Below are 22,422 nucleotides of genomic sequence, written 5' to 3'. Positions count from 1 at the left end.
TGGGGGGTGGCTGCGGACTGCTGCTGGCCAGGTGAGGGGTATGGATGAATGTGTCTCTCACTACTCATGCTTTCCAAGAAAAAGGGCATTTCAGATGGGGAGGGAAAAGGGGTTGGGTGTAAATATTTCACCTTGCACACAGTAATGGTAGATTGGGAAGTAAGACTTAGGGGAGCTATGAAAGCCTGCTTTTAATTTAGGTTAATAATCTCACCTGGGAGACTCAAATAGTGCTGCAAGATCCAGTGTGTGTGTGTGTGTGTGTGTGTGTGTGTGTGTGTGTGTGTGTGGCGGCTCGCGCACGTCCGCCCCCTCACGTGGGCACAGGTACAAGGGTGTCTGCACCGCATCTACAGCCATGTTGGGATCATGTGAGCCAGCTCCGTCAGGCAGCGCTGATTGGCCTTATTGAGAGGCCACGTGACCCACGGGAAGCCAATCAACAGACGGAACCCCGTGGTGGAGAACTGAGCCAATCAGAGCCCCTCCGGAACTGCATCAGGAGCACCGGAAGTGGCAGGATTCGGGCAGTGGGAGTCGGGGCAGGCGAGCGGAGCTGAGGTCACAAGGGAATCCTTGTGGCACCAGACGAGGGGCCTTGTGGGAAGCAGGGAGGTGAGCGAGCAGGTGCGCTGAGGAGGTGGAAGCTGCAAGGCCGACCAAGGCGTTGAGAGCCCATCAAGGGTCCTCTGGCAGAGTGCCCGCCGCCCTGCTGGACGCCTGCATCTGGTTGAGGCCAACGCACTGCAAGCGAAGCCACCTCCCTCCCCATCTCCCACCTGTAAGCGGACGCTTGCTTGTCGCTGCGATGTGGGGCAGGTTTCAGCAAGCTTCCGGACTAAGACGAGGCGGAAAGGCCTGGCGAGTTACTTCCAATACCAGCCAATGACAACTGTGCGGGTCCCGGTGGTGCAGTTGGTGGCGGAGCGAGCAGCATGTCATCCTGCTGTGTGGGGTCGCTGTGAGTGCGGCCCCAACAGCTCAATCAGCCATCATCCTCAGTGCAGAGCCTCAGGGAGCATCAAGAGGGAGGGGAGCCGGCAGTCCCGGAGCTGAGTCCCATTCACTACGGAGAACCTCCATCTGCGCCCAGCGGCTCATTCCCTCAGTGGTCAGGTGGAAGGCTCTTAGCGTGTCCAGCACTCAAACCTGTCTCCTTGCCTGCCATGCCTTATCCTCACTCCACTAAGAGCACAGCTCTCAGAGAGGGAACAGGAGAACTAGAATGGCCAGAGCGACCTCTCTGTCAGCAGGCCAGAGTGCCCTGTCCCCTGCCCTCCCCCACACGACGGACGTCACACTGGGCTGTGTTTCCCCCAAAGGAAATCTTTCTATTCTTCAGGAAACACAAGGATATGACTTGGAAGTCAGGTGTGCCTGACCCTTGGCACCGTGTTCTTTTCGATCGCCTCATTTGCTTGTGAAAGCTGGACCTTGGGTAAGGAAGACCGAAGAAGGGTCAATGGGTTTGAATGGTAGAGCGAGAGAAGACTATTTGAAGCACAACGGGCTGCAAAGAGGACAAGTCTGTCCTGGAAGCATGGCCAGCATGCTCCTTAGAGGCAAGGACGGTGACACGTCATCTCACATGTCAGGAGAGACCAGTCCCTGGAGATGGACATCATGCTTGGAAAGTCCAGGGGCAGCGGCGAAAAATGAGAGGGATTGACGCAGTGGCTACAATAATGGGCTGAAGCATGACGCGTGTGAGGATGGTGCAGGACCAGACGAGGTTGTGTTGTGTTGTACATAGAGTTGTGTTGAGTAGGGACAGACTCAGGGGCACCTTACAACAGGAAGAATAACAAGAACATCAACAGCAGTTCTTTTATTGAGCTCTGATAAAATAAGCTGCAGTGAGTAGAAAACAGTAAAATCAGTAAAGCAAGCCCGAGATGTTTCTGTTTAGGCTAGAGGCCCCTAAGTAGTTGGAGTTACTGTTCTGGCCACTAGGTTTTGGACAGCAAGCTGCCAATGACGCGTATGGCTCCCACGACTAAGGCCCCAACGCCTAAAATCATGACTGCATCATCGACCTGCAACAGAGGAGAGGGTGGGACAGATTTACCTGCAGGTTATCAAAACACATTGCCACACAAAAGTCTTCAGCTCAGAAAGGCCCATTGGGCTTTTGTTCTTGTGACCCAAGTCCCAGACAGCTGCCCCCACTTCATCTTTGACCTCCCTCCTTATGAGACAAGCCCTGAATCCTGCTCCCTCTAAATCTGGGGTGCACAGCCTGATGACCCCAAGGAGGTTGACTCTCCAGTGCCCTGCTCCTAAACAGAGGGCGTTTCCATAAGAAACTTGCAGCCCATTTTGGGAAGGCCCCGGCCTTGTTTGGGGGCTACTCTAGGATTAACATTCTAGAGTGGGGAGGTTTACATGGAAATATACCTTCACGTGTGTAGTTGAATTGATACATGAAGGCAAAGTTTTGGGGTTTTTTGTAAAACAAATGAACACTTAGGCTGATTGCATCGATGATAACGCCTGCCTTTGTCCTCTGCAGGATGAGGCAGACAGGGTCCCCTCATGGAATGTGCTCACTCTGCAGCTCCCAGGTTGGAGGGACACATGGACGTACAGGCAAGACACGTGGTGTCAGAAATCCTAACTTTTGCCAATGGTTCACATTTACTATTTGCAAACATCGGTGTCAGCTATAATACATAAGGGGGTGCTCAGTTTGTCTACTTCCTTGAGAGCAGGAGCAGCCCCTATTTTTGTGAAGAACAACGACCCAAACCCTTTTATTGTCACAGAAGGCCAACCTGTACCTACTGCCTGGGGCTGCTTTGGGGGCTGAGCAGAGCAGGGCCACAGGACTAGCTGCTGGGCAGACCTCCAGCACGTACTGGCTGGTCCTTTAGAGGGAAAACCTACCCCCCACACACACACACACACCACCCCATGACGTGGCTTTGGCTCCTGCAGACCCGCGCTGGCCCCCCTGCCTGCACTCATCCCCATGCCACTCTCCCTCCTCACCTCTGCCTCATCCCCAGCTTCAGCTGAACTGAAAGGCTTAAGTCAGACTCAGCTCAGGGGATACCTCTTCTAGGAAGTCTTCCTTGACCACAGGCTTGGAGCAAAACACTTGTGGGTTCAAATCCCACTCCCCGCGCCCCGCAATCATGGCTGATGCCTATGAGAGACTCAGTTGCTAATGTTCTAATTCCTTAAGTCGGGCACTACAACCTGCTTAGCTGTTGGGAGGACTTGTCTCAGGGAAGGTTCCACAACAGGGGGATTCCTGTGGCTGTGGTCCGTCACCACACTGCCCTGCATGGCCGAATTGCCTGTCTCCTCATGCTCACGGCTCCCCTGACTGTGACAGTGGCTGTGACATCCTCAAGGGCAGGGCTTCCATCTCTGCTGTTCTGGCCTTGTGCCTGCCTCTCTCTCCACCCTGGCCAAGCCCCCAGCGGACACCCAGCCTCTGAGAGTTGAAGGGAAGTTTTGGTTCCTATAAACGGGGGCATGGGACGAGCATACCTGGTCACTGTGGGGGATTCTGTAGCGAAGATTCTTCACAAAGTGTTCACAGTTATGGCTGATCAGGTCATAGGCCAGCTCCTGCCCTACCATCTCTTTTGCCTGGCGAACAATCATGTTGGGAGGCAGTGGTGTGTACTTGGCATCATCTTTGTTATTGATCTGATACTTGTATCCCCCAACCACCATGGACAGCAATTCCATCTTCACCTTGGCCTTGCTTGTTTTGTTTGACCCAATGCTGGCTGAGCTCACTCCAGAAAGTCCACCTATAGATCCCAAGAAAAAAGACCTTGTTCATGGGCATGGGCAAGGAGATGGGCTACAATCCTCATGGTCGGCAGTTCAAAACCACCTGTAACTCCATGGAGAAAGACTGGCCTTTCTATTCTTGTAAGTGGTTACAGTCTTGGAAGCCCACAGAGAGTGGCTGTGAGTCAGCAAGGACTCAATTGCAGTGAGTGAGAGGGAAGGCTTGATGGCTTAGTGGTGACAAGTAGGGCTATTAACTGCAAGATTAACAGTTCAAAGCCCAGGCGCTAATCGGGAGAAAGACAGGGATTTCTACTCCTATAAAGAGTTAGTCTCAGAAAACCACAGGGGGCACTTCTTCCCTGTCCTTTTGTCATTACAGATTTAATGGTGGTGAGATTTTTAGGGAAGGTTTAGGTGCCCTGGTGGATTAGTGGTTATGTGTTGGGCACCTAACTGCAAGGTCAGAAGCTCAAAGCCCCCAGCCTCTCCAAAGGAGAAAGACGAGGCTTTCAACTCCCATAAAGAGTTACTGTCTTGGAAACCCACACGGGCAGTTCTACATTGCCCTATGGAGTCACCAGGAGTCAGAATTGACTGGATGGCACTGGGTTTTGGAGGGAGGGCTTTGTTGTCCTATCTTGTCTCAAGTTCAAAGAGCACAAATGAGACCCTGGACTGTGTGATGGGAGGGCGCACTGGACTTCCCTGGGCTCTGTTTCCTTCCTTCCTAAAGTAGAGGATGTGGGTTTTCCCAGAGGATTGTGGGAGTTCATTGTGTCTGAAATCATCAGGAGGGAGGGCAGAGAGGGGCAGCAGAGAAGAGGCAGGGCACATCCAGGTTCTAGGCCCAGTTCCCCCCTCACTAGCTGTGACCTCAAAACTTGCTTAACCTCCCTGAGCCAAGGCAGAGGAGCCACACAGGCTAAGGTGACATATTGAGACAGTCGGGGACAAACAACAGCTGTGTGCAACCCAGTCCCAGGTTCTAGCTCAGGCTCATGCAAGCCGGTCCTCCCTGAGCCCCAGTTCTAACATTGACATGTTGAGGGGGATGCTCCAGATGAAATCCATGCTCTCTCCAGCTCAAAGTCTCAGATTCTCCTCTAAGTGGGTGCTGGATACCCAGGCCTGCTGGGAAGCCAGGAAGCACCCGGGAGGGACTGATGGCATCAGAAAGACAGGTTGAAAGCAACTCAAATCCCATGGAGCCTAAGTTTGTCCCGGACTTTTTGGGTTTCTTACACTGTAGTTTACACATTTTTATCTCCCTTTCAAAGTGCATTTCAAAGGATGCAGGCTTTGTTCCTCCTCTGATCACTCCAGCTGTGGTAACAGGGCAGGGGCAGAGGGGAGAGACCCCTGCTGAGAACAAAGGAGAGAGAAGGGTCTCTTCACAACCCTCCTTACTGGACTATAGTTCCCAGAGGAGAGACTGGGGAAGCAAGTTGACTATAGATATAAGGTACCAAGAAGCATTTACTTCTGCTTCTTTGCCCCTCAGTCTCCCCAACCCTGAATCAGGCCTTCTATGTTTCTTTTTTTTTAAACGTTTTATTAGGGGCTCATACAACTCTTATCACAATCCATACATATACATACATCAATTGTATAAAGCACATCCATACATTCCCTGCCCCAATCATTCTCAAAGCATTTGCTCTCCACTTAAGCCCTCTACATCAGGTCCTCTTTTTTTTATCCCCCTCCCACCCCGCTCCCCCCTCCCTCATGTGCCCTTGGTAATTTATACATCGCTATTTTGTCATATCTTGCCCTATCCGGAGTCTCCCTTCCCCCCCTTCTCTGCCGTCCCTCTCCCAGGGAGGAGGTCACATGTGGATCCTTGTAATCAGTTCCCCCTTTCCAACCCACTCACCCTACACTCTCCCAGCATTGCCCCTCACACCCTTGTTCCTGAGGGTATCATCCGCCCTGGATTCCCTGTGCCTCTAGCCCTCATATGTACTAGTGTACAACCTCTGCCCTATCCAGCCCTGCAAGGTAGAATTCGGATCATGGTAGTTGGGGGGAGGAAGCATCCAGGATCTGGGGGAAAGCTGTGTTCTTCATCGGTACTACCTCGCACCCTGACTGACCCATCTCCTCTCCTAAAACCCTCTATGAGGGGATCTCCAGTGGCCGACACTTGGGCCTTGGGTCTCCACTCTGCACTTCCCCCTTCATTCAATATGGTATATATATATATATATACATATATATACACATATATACACATACATATATTCTTTTTTTTTTTTTGCATGATGCCTTATACCTGGTCCCTTGGGCACCTCGTGATCGCACTGGCTGGTGTGCTTCTTCCATGTGGGCTTTTTTGCTTCTGAGCTAGATGGCTGCTTGTTCACCTTCTATGTTTCTACCTGCCCCTTCTCTGTCTCTCAGTCCCTGGTCCCTCTGCCCCACCCCCACTTTCTAGTTACATCCCTCATGCTCCCCACATCCCAGCCTCCTCTGCTCCACCTTGCCCTCCTCTCCCCTCCCCCTCCCTGCCCTGCTGACACCTCTCATCACAAAGGCAGTGCTTTCTCTCCACCCACAGAGGGCGAGCTCACACATCACTGGACATGCTGCCCTGTGGGACTCAGGAAAGAGTTGGCAACAACAACAAAACCACTCACTGCCACGGAGATGATCCTGACTCAGTGACCCTATAGGACAGAGTAGAATTGCCCCTGTGGTTTCCGTCCTTTGGCACAGCTGGTGGGATTGAACCATTGACCCTGTGGTTAACAGTCCAACATGTAGCCCTCCACACCACCAGAGCCCTTTGTTGTGAACACCAGTTGTGAAGGATTTGAAGGAAGCATGTTTCTTTTTCCATTCTTAGAGATCCAGAACAAGACATGAATGCTCAGGGGAGTAGACACGTGGAGGGAAGCTTACCAAGCATGCAGTGGAGGGGCTGGAGCCTCTAATGGAATGAAGGTCAACAGTCCACAGACTGATGATCTAGAGACAGCCGCTGATGGTCTCAGCACGGAAAAGCATGACTCAGTCAGCAAATGCTCACTGAGGGCCTACTGTGTGCCTGGCAGTGAAGGGAACACAAGCACATGGTTCACTGTGCATCTGTCCACACTTCTAAACTCTGTCCTTACTTGGATCAGTTTCAACAGAGGCTCTGTCCTTACTTGGATTAGACAGGTGGACGATATAACCATCTCCCACGTAGATGGCCCAATGGCTAAAGAGAGGACAAGAAATCTCGATCAGGTCTCCAGGTCTTGGCTTGTCCTGTAACAGAAAAAGCAGGTGAGGCAGAGCTGAGCCCTCCCAGGGAACAGCCAAGAGCTCCCTCAACCTGGGGGTCACAGCAGAAACAGGGAGGGGAGCTCTCTTCACACAGGTGGGGGCCCCTCCCCTTTACTAGGATTGATGGGGCTTGAAATGTGTTCTACAGGGAAGTGGGGTGTGGGGAAGGGAAATGGAGAGGAGATCTGGGGGTCTATGACATTAGCAAGCATTGCTAGATATGTGTTTGTTATTTGTATAGAACATGTTTGTGCCTGTCAGGAAATGTATTGTTCCCAAGCACATCTATTGCCCCACAGTGGCCACTAGTCATGTAATGGGTGTGGTGGTTAGGTTCTCTGCCAACCTGATGTACCTGGGTGAAGGTAGGGGTCAAGTCTAACCTGTCAATCAGGTCATAGGATTTGGATACAGGTGTGGTCTCTTAATAAGGGAGGCACTAAGGGAGGACTGCTCTCTCTCTTCACTTCTTTGTTCTCCTTTTTGCTTGCATTGTGCATCTGTTTTGGGGGGGAAAGATGTGACTTGCTGTCCCTGGGAGCTATTGTCTTCGTGTTGTGTCTCTGTGGACCTTGGAGCCACGTGACGCTGCACCAACTGGGCTGTCACCTCTTGACATCCTGTTGACCTTCCTGCTTCACCTTCCAACAGCTGCGTGAGTCTGAAGGGGACTCCTGCTAGCAGCGGACTCATGGACTTGAGCTGGGCAGGGATGGGCTGCGTTCTTGACATACAATTCTTCCTAGACATACAGGTCTGTCTTATACATATGAGAGCCATTGGTTTGCTTCCCTGGAAACCTCAGCGGTGTTCATGCAGCCTGAGTGAGGCTGCAGCTTCACTGTCCTGGTGTGCAAAGCGCAACATGCCCAATAGGATGCCGAGCACTTGACCCACATCACCCAGCACCCCTTTGACCATGAGGGGTCTCAGGAGGGTGAAGTCCCTGGCCAGTGATCCTTATCCAGAGAGTAGGAGAGCTGGTTTGAAACCTAGGGTTGACCGTTTCTAATATTTGGGCCCTAAATGATCTCAGGCAGGGCTGGGACAGGCTGGGCTCCAGGTCCAGCCCGAGGCAAGGCATCTCAGTGTGGACTTGGGAGTTGGTGGTGGGGCAGTATCTTCCTGGAATTCACATGGGCTGTGCAGGGGATGGCGGATTGTCCATCCTATTGTACCTACTTCAGTGGGCAGGACCAGGAGGAGAGTAAAACTGATGCAGTGTGCCAGAAATGTGTTCAGATCATGCCAGCCTTGTCAGCGTTGCCACCTCATTGTTGCATTCATTGGCAATAAATGTCAGTGCCGTCCAATTTCAGAGACAATGTATGGACTCCCCTGCTCTCAGGAACCGTGCAGGCAGGAAAGATGATGGAGAGAAGGCCGATGGGAAATGGCTGTGTTTTCCCTGCGCTGTCTACAAAGGACTCCTTCCAAAGAGCAAAGAGCAGAGGACGCCCCTGAGCAGCTCCTCCCGTGCCGGCCACCAGGAGAAGGAGCAGTGTACTGGACAGAGTGGGAGCTATTCCAACAGCCAGAAAACACTTTCTACATCTTCGGTAATAATGAAATCCCAAAGAACAAGGCCAAGTTTGACCCAATCACAACCAATGGAGAGAGCTTTTCCCCAGACCTGGCTCTGGGTTCACCGGGCCCTGACCACTCTGTCATCAGTGCCCAACTCAAGGAAGAAGTGGCCACTCTGGAGAAGAGGCTGCAACCAAAGGATCAAATGCTTTTAGAGAAAGAGAAGATTGCTGAGTTGAAGGTGGATTGTCAATGATCAGGACTCTCAGATTACAGCCAAAATGAACCAGAAGGCGCAAACCCACAGAAGTTACAGAACAACTGCAGGCCCCAAACTGAGAACTTCTGCAGCAGACCACTCACTGCCTTGTCCAAGAGCAGGAAGTCCGAGAAGTTGGGAGCCATAACTTCTCCCTGAGAGGCCACCCAGCAGCAGCACATGGAGTGCTCCGTTCCCCATGGGAGAGCCCAATGGTTTCTGGGAATTGCAAGCTTTCTTAAGCAATCTCAGTTTTTTTACTTTGTTTTTGTGTTTAGTGCAGTGATAGACTGAGTGGAAACACTTGGTTTGTGTGTGTATGCACTGTATGCCTGAGTGTTTGGGGTTTGAATCTCTCCTTTTCCTCTCTCTCACCCTCTTGGGCACTACTATTTGGTGGGTTGGTTTGGTTTGGGTTTGGGTTTCGGTTTCGGTTTCGGTTTTTTTGTGGAGATCACTGCTCAGTGTTATGTGCAGAATAATTTTCCCCATCTTTGTATCCTGCCATACCATTGAGCAAACAGTGAAGCATTGATTCCCTGGCACTGCAACCCTCTGAACTTCTGTAACTTCCAACTGAAGACTTGTAAAGTGGAAGAGGCCTGGCCTCTTCAGCCCACCATTTGCTCCAGGGTATACTCTTGGTTTTTCTTTTTCCAGATATATTATGTATGAACATTGTACTATGTGTAGCAGTTTCATTTATTTACTTTTTAAAGAAACTTCCTGATAAAGGAATAATGGTAGGCTAGCTAGTTCTTCTTGTAAAAGCCATGCCTCTTGAAGGAAGAGTCCTGCTCTCCAGCTTTTCCTGAGAATCCCAACTTTTCTTTCCTGTTACCTTGGAGTAGTCTTAAAAACTGATGGCTCAGGTGGAACAATTCTGTTCATATGTAGGAAGTGAAGTGCCTTTTGGAGGGCCTCTTGGATAATCCTTTAAGGAGATATTTCTTATCAGGGAAGGAGCAAGGATTGGAACAGTCTGTCTTTGTTTTGTTTTTTAGGGTTGTTGTTTGTTTTTTTTAGTATGTCTTTTTAAAGAAGGGTAGAAAGGAAGGCTACACAGGTTGTGTTGGATACTCCCCCAACCCCTTTCCTGACTATTTCATGCAATTGATGTCCAATTCTCACACTTCCTTTAGAACAATAGACTTACTTATAATTACTTATCTTACCGTGTAATTGACAGGGCTTTTTTTTTTAATCGGAGCAAATCAAAATGGAATAGTATTTGAACTATAGAGCGTTTCCTGAGTGCAGATTAAGTGCTCAGTACGGACTCAAGTAAATCTGATTGAGAAAAATGCTAACATTTACCTTCTCCCCATAGCTCCCCCAACCCAGCCTCCACACTCCCTGCTCTTAATGGAAATGTACAGCAAACAGGTGCTTCTCAGGCACAAGTTGGCCTCAGCCAGAAGGTTGTGTGCCCTGTCTTCCCTCCTTGACCTTGGTCAACCAAGCCCGGGAACCTGCTCGTCCAGAAGAGAGGACAGATGTGCATTTCCAGACAAGCGGTTAGGGTCTCTATGTGACTGTTGCTGAAAGAATTGGCCCAACGCGCCTGCAAACCCCACTGCCCTGGAGTCATTAACCGAGGAGGTGACTAGAGCGAGCAGTAATGTTGCAGGCAGGTGACTTGGGCCTCAGCTTCCAAATTGTAGCAGTGAGTGTCACTTGCTCCGCATTTCCTAGAACCAAACTTCTCCGTCCTTTTGGATGGCGACCTCACGTGTGGAACCCTGGGCAGCGGTGTGTGCAGAAGTGGACAGCTACAGTTGAAAAGAGAAACAATGGACCATGATGCTCTTACGTCTCCCCAGTAGGAAATGTACATTTCCTTTCTAAGCTAGGGAAAAAGCAGTGTTCAATCGTTTTGTAACCTTTTGACTGAGAAACTGCTAAGTCATGATCAATTGTCAGATAATATTTTCCAGATGTTCTTTTGAGTCTTGGGGAAAGATTGTGGAAAATGATAGTCATGTCTTTTGTTTTTGTTTGTTTTTTTATTTTAAAGTCTGAGATATTCTGTTACATGATATACAAAAATATAAACACACTCTGAGTTTTCTCATTATTTTACTGTCTAGGCCACTGCCAACCTCCAGAGGACTCCCCTTATCCTAGGGCATTTATGCCAGACCTCCACCCAGCTGGGAGTGCTCCACCCCCTGCAGCATAATCCAAGGCTGGGGAAAGCCAACACACCCTCCACCAGGGAATATCCTACCCAACTTCTTCCCAGGGAAATTCCAACCACCCAGCTTCTGCAGTGCTTAACGCTTCAGGGGAAATCCTGCCTGGGAGCTCCTCTCCATCCTCTGTGGTTCAATGTGACTGAGGGAACTTCCTCCCAACAGCCGTAGTGCCTCACACAGCCTAAGGCACCTTGGCCAACATTTACCAATGGCCCATGCTGCTGCAGGATCCTTTTCCCAACCTTCACAGTAATCTACCTGACCAGGGAAATTCCATCCACCATTCATGGTGCTCTACACCAAAGCGGGCAATCCACCAACCTTCCATGGCACTCCTGTTGCAGCAAGCACCCACGCATGCCATCTGTGGTGCCCTAAGCTGACCTGGGCCACACCATCATGGCTTCTTGTGAGATCACCCATTATAACACCTTCCTCATGGGTCCACAACAACCCAACCAGCGTCCCCTGAGAGGACCATCCAACTTGCCCTCCAGATAGCATAATACTGGTTGACTAGGGAAAGAGTGAAGTCACAGGAGGATACATTGGTAGGCTAATTCCATAGTGAAATTAGTTGTAGGCAGATCGAAGAAGCATTCCTATGAGTCTTGGAGAGCCAGTGCTCTTTGGCTCCCTGGAAAATTGCACCTGGCTCTTCTAAAATAACGCAATGCAAACAGCAATCAACCCCAACAACCTCAATCGAAAAAACAGGAGAAACAAAAGGCAATGGTAAGTGATGTCCTGAACCTAACGACGTGAATAGAAGAAGCAGACATTGATCTGCCACAGAAAGAAATTTTCAGAATGCTGCCTGGAGTCATATAGGATATGAGGGAAACAATACAGATACAGGAAGAAATGACAGAGGAGATAAAGTCCATACACCAAAGGGAAATATAAGAACTTAGGAACTAGGCAACAAAAACCAGTTGCACACTCACGGCTTCACCAATTCACTGGAGGAGGCAGAGAATTGCACCAATGACCTAGAGGACAGCCAAGCAGACTTTTAAAAATGTGAACAAAAGTGAAATGAGATCATCAGAGAAGCTGAAGAAAACCTAGGAGCTATATCTGATGCTTTGAAGAGAAACAACATCAAAATAATTAAATTACCGGGGGAAGACACAACAAAGAAGTCATCTGCAACAATAGTGAAAGAATTCTTGGAGAAAAACTTCCCCAGCTTAATGAATGAAAACCAGGCAAAAATTCAGGAAGCTGAAAGAACACCAGCTAGACTGAATCAAAAGAAGTCACCAACGCACATAATAGTTAAACTATCCAACTTTGAGGAAAAGGCGAAAATCATGAGAGCAGCTAGGGAAAAGCAAACAATCACATATAAAGGTTCCCAAATAAGAATATTCTCAGACCTATCAGTGGACACTGTGAAGAAGAGGAGAGAGTGGAGTAACAGATTCCAAAAATTGAAGGAAAATAGCGCAAACCCAAGAATACTCTACCCAGCCAAATTATCTATCAAGATAGATGGAGAAGTAAGAGACTTCCCCTACCAGGCAAAACTCAACGAATACATTAGAAGAAACCCAGCCCTACAAAAGATCCTTGCCAAAACAGTATGGCCAGAAGAACAACACGCACCAAGCATAAATAAGAGACTGCCAGATAGAACAATCCCACCAGGGGGCAACAAAGAGAAAACAGACCCCAAGACAGCATTGGTTTAAGGGTGGAAAGAAGTCAAGAATGAACACCTACACACACACACACACACACACACACATGCACAACACACATGCACAACACACTGATAATAAAGGGAGGTAGGAAAAGACCCAACCCAAAAGATATACTATGACATCACAGAGTCCACAGATGGAGATAATAACCCTGAATATCAATGGACTGAACTCAGACATTAAAAGACTAAGGCTAGGAGACTGGCTTAGAAAATACAACCCACCGCTCTGCTGCCTACACGAAACACATCACAAGACTACAGACAAAAATAGCCTCAGAATCAAAGGCTGGATAAAGGCATACCAAGCAAATAGCAACTTAAAACAACAGGGGTCACAATCATAATCTCAAATAAAATTGACCTCAAAGTGCAAACCATAAAAAGAGATAAGGAGGAACACGATATAATGCTCAAGGGAATGGTAGGCAAAAAACCACTAAGCATTTTAAACATATTCCCCGAACAAGAGACCCACTGAAAACATTAACCAAATGCTCCAAAAGTTGAAAAAAAGAAATCACAGGTGACTTCAATACATCGCTCTCTGAGAAAGATAGACAAAGGGAAAGAATCTCAACAAGGAGTCTAAAAATCTAAACACTACAATTAGACAATGTGACCTGATAGTTACAGAGCTTTTCATCCAAATAAAAAAGAGTTCACATTCTTTACAAGCCCACATGGCACATATTCAGAGATAGACCACATGCTGGGGCATAAGGCAAACCTGCATACATTTAAACACATTGATATCATACAGACCTCTCTCTCTGACCACTGTCCCATAAGACTGGAAATCAGCAAAAGGAAGATGAAGAAGACAAGAGCAAGCAATTGGAGGGTGAATAACTCTACTACAAAAGGACTGTGTACTGGCCCGGATGAGAGATGAAATTAGGAAATTTCTAGAAACCAATGAGAATTAGAACACGACATACCAAGACTTATGGGACACAGCAAAGGCAGTTATCAGAGGAAGTTTCATAGTAATACATGCAAACCTGAAAAAGGAAGATAGACTTATGATTGATATGCTGCCGCCAAAGTTACAGCAACAAGAGCAGAGTGGACAGGACAGTTCTACTAATAGCAAAATAAAAGAAATAATTAAGATCAGGGCTGAGATTCAGGAGACGGAAAATAAGAAAACTATGGAAAAAAGAATTTGGTTCTTTGAAAGGATAAACAAAACTGAGAGGCTGCTGGCAAAGCTAACCAAAGACAGGAGGGGACAAATTTCAATAGCAAGGATAAGGGATGAAAGAGGGGACAATACAACCGACCCTAATGAAATCAAAAGGATAATTATACAGTACTACGAAGGACTGTGCCCTAATGATTCAACAGCTTGGAAGACATGGACAAATTCCTGGAAAAACAATCCCTCCCTAGACTATCCCCGACGGATGTCAAGGATCTCAATAGACCCATAGCGATAGAAGAAATAGACATAAATGTCACGGGATTACCAACAAAAAAATCCCCTGAACCAGATGGCTTCACAGGAGAATTCTAGGAAGCATTCAAGGAAGAACTGACACCAATCCTACTCAAACCTTTCTAGAACATAGAAAAAGATGGCAAACTCCCGAACTGCTTCTATGAAGCTAGTATAACTGATACCGAAACTTGGCAGGGATCCCACAAGAATCAAGAACTACAAACCAATATCCTAAATGAACATCGATGCAAAAGTCCTTAACAAAATACTGGCCAAGAGAAAAAGTACATGAGGGGCTGGGCCCAAACCCAACTATGTGGACAGCCACCCCTCCCCACAGAAGAATTTACTTCAGAGGACAGCACTGAGGCTGCAGCTCAGGGAGAGGAACATGTCTGATCAGAGCACATGGGAGAAAATGAAGGGGGAATAAGAGAGTGGAGCATATCCTGGCCCACTAAGTCTTGAGGACGATATTCCCACTCAGAGCAACCAATCCACAGAAAAGACCATGTGGCCAGCCCCACTATGAGACGCGACATCCCTCACTGACCCATAGTCGTACAGAGGACAACACTGGAGACACAGTGTGGAAGTTGCTCCCAACCTGACCCCTCCAGACCGGGGCAAAACACTAAGGGCGTACACCAGAACAGCAAGGGGAGCAGAGCAAGGATGTCCCGAGGGAGTACCAATAATAGATTTTGGGGACCAGGGCTTGGCACCCCATCAGACTCAAGCAAAAAACACTCCTAAAGGCCTACAAACAGTCCTTGAACTATCCACAGGCTTTTGTGTGTGTGTGTGTCTTTGGTTTTTGTTATTGTTTTTTGTTTTCTTTTGTTGCTTTCTTTTACTCCATCTTGTTTTTGTGCATGTTATTATTTCCACAGGTCTATCTACATAAGATAAGCTGAATAAACAATCTGGAGGAGAAAACAGTGGGACCGAGGGTTCCAGGTGGACATGGGAGTGGGGAAGGTGAGGGAAAAGGAACTGATGTTGGCAAACCCAGGGACAAGGGAACAACAGATGATCCAAAATCGGTGGTGAGTGGGTGTGAGAGGCCTGGTAGGGCTTGATCAAGGGTAAGGTAACTGAGAAGAATTACTGAAACCCAAATGAAGGCTGAGTATGATAGAGGGATAAGAGAAAAGTAAAAGGAAATAGAGAAAAGAACTAAGAGGCAAAGGGTATTTATAGATGTCTAAATACAGACATGTACATATGTAAATATATTTTATATGATAATAAGGAAATATATATATATATATATGTTTAGTATTAAGGTAGCAGATGGACATTGGGCCTCCACTCAAGTACTCCCTCAATGCAAGAACACTTTGTTCTATTAAACTGGCCTTCCATGACGCTCACCTTCCTGAGAGGATCACTAAAGACAAATGGGTGCGCAGCAAATGTGATGAAGAAAGTTGATAGAACTCAGCTCTCAAAAGATATAGCATTTGGGATCTTAAAGGCTTGAAGGTAAACAAGTGGTCATCTAACTCAGAAGCAACAAAGCCCACATGGAGGAAGCACACCAGCCTGTGTGATCACAAGGTGTCAAAGGGATGGAGATATCAGGCAAAAAGAACAAAAAATCATATCATTGTGAATGAGGGGGGTTGCAGATTGGGGACCTAAAGCCCATCTGAAGGCAACTGGACATCCTCTTACAGAAGGGTCTTGGGTAGGAGATGAGTCGGTCAGGGTGCGATGTAGCAACAATGGAACATACAACTTTCCTCTAGTTCCTCAATGCTTCCTCTCCCCTCCCCCACCAACTATCATGATCCCACTTCTACCTTACAAATCCAGCTAGACCAGAGGATGTACACTGGTACAGATAGGAACTGGAAACACGGGGAATCCAGGACAGATGATCCCCTCAGGACCAGTGGTGAGAGTGTTGATACCAGGAGCGTGAAGGGAAGGTGGGGTAGCAAGGGGGAACCGATTACAAGGATCTACATATAACCTCCTCCCTGGGAGATGGACAACAGAAAAGTGGATGAAGGGAAATGTCGGACAGTGTAAGATATGACAAAATAATAATAATTTATAAATTATCAAGGGTTCATGAGGGAGGGGGAAAAGTGAGGAGCTGATATCAAGGGCTCAAGTAGAAAGCAAATGTTTTGAGAATGATGAGGGCAACAAATGTACAAATGTGCTTGACCAAATGGATGGATATATGAATTGATAAGAGTTGTACGAGCCCCCAATAAAACAAATTTTTTAAAAGCTGCAGACTGCTTCTTTAAAAATTTACAGTCAAAAATTAATATTTACACCCTTGAAAACCCAAAAAAATCAAATAAATTAGGACACTGTTTTTCCATGAAATTGAGCACGTAACTTTTGGTAGCACCTTGTTTCTTTGTATGTTTGTGATAATGAACATTTTTAAATGTAAGAATGTTTTTGCTTTGTATAGACTTTGACAAATAAATGTGTTCATCAAAATTCATATTGACTCAGGAAAAACTAAAGAAATAACTTTACATTTATTGAAATACATCAAATGTGTTTGGTGCTAACGCATTGAATATGCTGTCATCCATGAATGTCATTTATTTCTCAAATTCCAGGAGGATATCAAGGAGTTATCCCATTATTCTAAAAACTGGTAAATCAAGGAAAAGGCTCAAGCATTTCCTAAAGAAATTAAGCGAGAGAACTAAATTAAAGATAACAAAACCCAAACCACATGTGGTCTTATTAAACTAGGGTCAGCCCCCCTCACGTGAGGGAGAGTGGGGATGCCCTGGAAATGATGAGCCTGGGAAAGTGAGCACTTTCACAAGTGTGGGGAAGAGGCCGGGTGAGGGCTCCTCCTGTGGGTGGGGAGGTTGGTCACGGATGCCCAGTTGTATTGATTGACTAAACTATTGTGTTCAATGCCACATGAGTTCCAACAATCCTGTGTGCCTGTCCCTCCCTCCCTCATCGCCAGGATCCTAGAGAGGCTTCAGATGCGTAATTGTTCCCAACAGATTAGCAAGCAAATGAAAGTAAGGTCAGGGTTTACCCAAAAGTCATCATGATTACCCAATAGCTATCTGCCTAAGCTGAGGTAGGGTGGAGTACTCTGGGTCTCCAGGAAGGGGGCACATTCCTACTTGTGTGCTCCTGGGCCAGCTGGAAGAAATCAAGGAACTGTTCATAATTTTATGAGTTCAGCAGCTCCTTTCCTGTTTTTAATCCACTGAACTGGGGGGGGGGGGGGGGGTCCACCACGTCCTGGAAATTTTCTGACTCAGTGAATTAGAAAGACTGAGAGGGGAATTTCAAGAGCACTAATCTGTAGTAACCAATTCCACATGGGTTCCAGCGATCCTGTGTGCCTGGCCCTCCCTCCCTCCCTCCCTCATCCCCAGGATCCAGGGAAGGCCTGGAGTGCCATGGAGCAAAGGAAAGCTTTGGGGGAGGGTCAGCGGTGCCGGACTTCCACCAGTTCCTGCTCCAGCCACCCCAGGGCCACAGATCAGCCAGGCCTTGGCAGGACAAAGGTGCCTCCACTTGGCAGGAGGGGAGGAATATTTACTGGGTCTACACATTCTACATTAAACAGTAATCAGTGAGACATCAGTACCTCAGCTTGTTCCCCTCCATTGACCAGGTAATGGGCACAGGGCAGGCACCATGGAGAGTTCATGTCCTTCCAGAACCTTCCCACCTGCTCTCTATGCCCCTGGAGTAGGAAATGCATTTCCTATGAAGTGTTTTATTCCAACAATTTCAGGGGCAGTATAGCTCATAGATAAGTTAAGCGTAGTGTTTGTCTGGCGTATCAGGTCATCGGAGTGAACAATTTCAGTTTTGACCACATTAAAGATTCTGCTTTTAAGGATGGCTGTGGCTGACACCTGTCTTTGCCCCAAACCAACATCACCTTCCTACAAAATAAAAGCCTCTTCTAAAAGTTAAAGTCCCTGAGAAGGAGAGGTTCCCCAGGAAGCAAAGTGTGCTCTCGCTTACTTGTGCTTACTTAGTGATCTGCAGAGAACCATTTCACACATGTTCACACCGATTGTTCACTACAGATCATTGAGAAGGTACAAGTGAACACTGGCCCAGGAGGTTCCTGTGATATTGTTCTTGACCGATTGGCAAGTAAACATAAGTAAGCCCGTGTGTGCCTCACTTGCTGGGCGCTCCATGCCTGCACAAATGCATGAGCCGGGCTTGCTCTGGTTCAGCCTGCCACCAGTGAGCGAGGTCTAGCCCTTCCTGAAGATTTTCTGATGCCATCCATTAGGACTACCGGGAGGGGACCTTTCAGAGATCAGAGGCTGAAAGGAAAATGGACGTTCCAAGGAGGGAAAGTATCTAGAAGACAGGACTGAGCAGAGGGGTTTGGACAGAGGTAGGAATAGACTCCAGCTGGTTCCAAGGACAGACGAGGTGGAATAGTCTCCCATCCCAGAGACCCAGTGTCCCCCAGACTGGCCTGCACCCCATCCCCAGGAGTCCAGCCCAGGAAGACAGTGCTCTTTCCTGGGGCTCTCTGTGCTCCTCTCTCTGGGTCTGACACTGACCAGAGGGACAGAGATACAGACTTTAACAAGAGGAACATAATGTCCTTGAGAGAGCAAAAGACAAGTCCCGCAGTTAGCTGTACCCAAGAGCTGCTACCAGACTGAAGTCTTTCCAGTAGTGGAAGCTCCCCATTCAGAATCACCGAGAGAATGTTTCCATCAACTTACCACAGACATTTCAGGACAAAAGGTGGAGTTGCTCTTGGGCTGACTGTCTCTGCCGTCTGCTCTCTGGTGCTCTCTGATCCTGGGTTGCTTTGGGACTAACTTTTATACCAGTGCTGAGCATCTCACTTTCAGTTTCCTTTTCCGCTTACAATGTCACATAAAATTTCAAATCCTGCACAGCCAGCCCCAATTGCACCACTTCCCCCCAGAAGAATGTACTTCAGAGCATTCTGAAGCTGCAGCTCAGGGAGAGGGCCATGTCTGATCAGAGCACACAGGAGCAAACAAAGAGGGAAGGAGAGAAAAGGGAACACATCCTGGCCCACCAAGCCCCAAGGCCAATATTCCTGCTGAGAGCAGCCAATGCACAGAGAAAGGACCATAGGGCCAGCCCTACCATGAGACAAGATGTCCCTAACTGACCCATAGCACTACGAGGGTCAACACTGGAGGCACAGTGTGGGAATTGTGCCTGATCTGACCCCACCACACCAGGGCTGAACACTAAGGGCAGGCAACAGAACAGCAAGGAGAATGGAACAGAGCAATGAAGTCCCCAGGGAATACCAAAAATAGACTTGGGGACCAGGGTGTGACACCCCATCAGACTCAACAGGGAAAATGCCCCGACCAGCGGGACTCACTTATTCGAGGGGTTTCCAAGGGGGACCCAGCCTGAAAGAGAAACAGGCGAGAGAGAGGAGCAAGACCAAGCAGATTCTTGTCAAGGTCTCAGTTTATTGCTACACAAGCCTCTTTTTAAAGGGTGAGGCAAACAAAGGAATTCCAAGGGAAGATATAACAAAAGGAAGGGCGGGGGGGGGGGGGGGGTAGAGCACACAGGGCAGGTGGACACAAATCTACGGTTGTAATGTCTGGTGCTGGAGCAGACAAGGGTGGGCCATCTGGTGTGTGTCAGGATAAGATAAGGTTGAGGTGACGTGGCTTTAGCCCTGCCGGGCAGACAGTATGGAGTCGGTTTTGTCAGGCTGATTATGTCCGGTTCCCAACAGGAAAACACTCCTAAAGCTCAACAAACACACCTGGAACTATTTATAGGTGCTTTTTTTTAAATCATTTTATTAGGGGCTTGTACAACTCTTATCACAATCCATACATCCATCCATGTGTCAAGCACATTTGTACATTTGTTGCCATCATCATTTTCAAAACATTTTCTTTCTACTTGAGTCCTTGGTATCAGCTCCTCATTTTCCCCTTCCTCCCCCATCCAGGCTTTTCTTTTTTTGTCAGTGGTTTTTGGTTGTCTTTTGTTTTTTTGTTTTGCTCTGTCTTATTTTTGTGCTTATTATTGTCTCTGCATGTTTATCTAGATAAGATATGCGGGATAAACAATCCAGAGGAGAAAACAATGCAACTGGCGGTTCTGGGGGACATGGGAGAGGGGCAGGTGGGGGAAATAAAAGGGGGGTGTCAACCAACCCAGGGAGAAGGGAACAACGAGTGATCTAAAATCAATGGTCAGGAGGGCATAGGATGCCTGGTGGGGCTTGATCAAAGGCAATGTAGCCAAGAGGAATTACTCAAACCTGAATGAAGGCTGAACATGATAGTGGGACAAGAAAAAAGTAAAAGGAAACAGAGAAAAGAACTAGGAGGCAAAGGACACTTATAGAGGTCTTAATACAGGCATGTACATATGTAAATATATTTATATATAATGGTAGGGGAATATATCTATGTACATATATTTATATGTTAAGTATTAAAGTAACAGATGGACATTGAGCCTCTATTCAAGTACTCCCTCAACGCAAGAACACTTTGTTCTAATAACCTGGCATTCTGTGATGCTCACCTTTCTGACATGATCGCTGAAGACAAAATGAGTGCATAAATGTGGAGAAGAAAGCTGATGGTGCCTGGCTATCAAAAGATATATCGTCTGGGGTCTTAACAGCTTGAAAATAAACAAGCAGCCATCTTGCTGAGAATCAAGAAAACCCTCATAGAAGAAGCACACCAGGCTGTGTGATCATGAGGTGTCGATGGGATCAGGTATCAGGCATCAAAGACCCAGAACAAAAAATCACATCAATGGGAATGAGGGGGAGTGCAGAGTGGAGACCCAAAGCCCATCTGTAGACAATTGAACATCCCCTAGCAGAAGGGTCACAGGTAAGAGCCCAGTCAGTCAGGATAGGGTATAGCACCGATGAAACATACAACTTTTCACTAGTTCTTTAATGCTTCCTCCCCCCACCACTTCTACCCCAATTCTACCTTACAAATCCAAATAGACCAAAGCATGTACATGGGTACAGATAAGAGCTGGAAACACAGGGAATCCAGGACAAATAAACCTCTCAGGACCAATAATGACAGTAGTGGAGGAAGGTGGGGGAATAAGGGGAGAACCAATCACAACGATCGACATAACCCTCTCCCAGAGGGGATGGATAACAGAAAAGTGAGTGAAGGGAGACATTGGTCAGTGTTAAGACATGAAAAATAATGATAATTTATAAATTATCAAGAGTTCATGAGGGAGGGAGGGTGGGGAGGTGTGAATGAGCTGATACCAAGAACTCAAGTATAAAGAAAATATTGAATGTGTTGAAAATGATGATGGCAATAAATGTACAAATGTGCTTGACACAGTAGATGGATAGATGAATTGTGATAACAGCTGAATGAGCCCCCAGTAAAATGATGTAAATCAAAATAAATCCCAAACCCGCTTATATTTCCATGGTCTCAAAAAGTTTGTTTTCAGGTGGTGGTTCTCAACCTTGCTAATGCTGCGACCCTTTAACACAGTTTCTCATGTTGTGGTGACCCCCCCCCCCCACCGCCAACCATAACATTATTTTTGTCGCTACTCCATCACTGTAATTTTGGTACTGTTAGGAATCAGGCGACCCCTGAGAAAGGGTCATTCAACCACCCAAAGAGATCCTGACCCCCATGTTGAGAACCGCTGTTTCAAGGGAAAGATGGCCTCCTTTTCTTTGTTGTTGTTCTTGTTGTTAGGTGTGATTGAGTCAAATGCAACCTCTTATGACCGAGTGCACAACAGAACACACTGCCCAGTCCTGCACCACCCACACAATTGATCCTCTGCTTGAACCCATTGTTGCAGCCACTGTATCAGTTCATCTCATTGAAGGTCTTCCTCTCTCCTTGTCCACTACTTTACCAAACACGGTGTGCTTCTCCAGGGATTGGTCTCTCCCAACTACATGTCCAAAAAATGTGACACAAAGTCTCACCAGCCTTGCCTCTTGGCAGGACTTCTATCAATACCGATGTATTTGTCCTTCTATAGTTCATGATATCTTCAATATTCTCCAGCCCCACAATTCCAGCGCAAGGACTCTTCAGTCTTCCTTATTCAATGTGCAACTTGCACATACATTTAAGGCACTTGAAAATTCCATAGCGTGGGTCCTCAAAGTAACATCTTTGCTTTCGACACTTTAAAGAGGCGTTCTGCAGCAGATTTTCCCAATGTAATGCATCGTTTGAGCATTTGACTGTCGCTTCCGTGGACATTTAGTGTGGTTGCAAGCAAGACAAACTCCTTG

At 47.4% G+C, this 22,422-nt stretch overlaps 1 protein-coding gene and 1 pseudogene across 1 annotated transcript; one reads left to right on the top strand and one right to left on the bottom strand.

The window, feature by feature from the left end:
- Positions 1–1,813: 1,813 nt before the first annotated feature.
- LOC142446252 (phospholipase A and acyltransferase 3-like) lies at positions 1,814–19,012 on the bottom strand. Its single transcript, XM_075548026.1, has 4 exons — positions 18,875–19,012; positions 6,906–7,008; positions 3,499–3,767; positions 1,814–2,036 (listed from the first exon to the last, which is right to left on the bottom strand). Exons 1-4 carry the CDS (start codon positions 18,881–18,883, stop codon positions 1,950–1,952), a joined length of 468 nt encoding a protein of 155 aa, XP_075404141.1. The 5' UTR covers positions 18,884–19,012; the 3' UTR covers positions 1,814–1,949.
- Positions 8,179–8,971, top strand: LOC142444264 (protein FAM76A pseudogene; annotated as a pseudogene).
- Positions 19,013–22,422: the final 3,410 nt, after the last annotated feature.

The sequence above is a fragment of the Tenrec ecaudatus genome, chromosome 4, assembly GCF_050624435.1.
Source record: "Tenrec ecaudatus isolate mTenEca1 chromosome 4, mTenEca1.hap1, whole genome shotgun sequence".
Lineage (NCBI taxonomy): Eukaryota > Metazoa > Chordata > Mammalia > Afrosoricida > Tenrecidae > Tenrec > Tenrec ecaudatus.
The sequence above is the reverse complement of the archived record's forward strand: the minus strand, read 5'-3'. Positions and strand labels throughout refer to the sequence as shown.

What these genes read in the sequence shown, in the direction of transcription:
- LOC142446252 (XM_075548026.1), bottom strand. An exon ending in CGTCCACCTGTCTAATCCAA is followed by an intron (nt 3,768 to 6,905) that starts GTAAGGACAGAG and finishes TGGGATCTATAG; the next exon opens with GTGGACTTTCTGGAGTGAGC. An exon ending in GAATCCCCCACAGTGACCAG is followed by an intron (nt 2,037 to 3,498) that starts GTATGCTCGTCC and finishes CCTCTGTTGCAG; the next exon opens with GTCGATGATGCAGTCATGAT.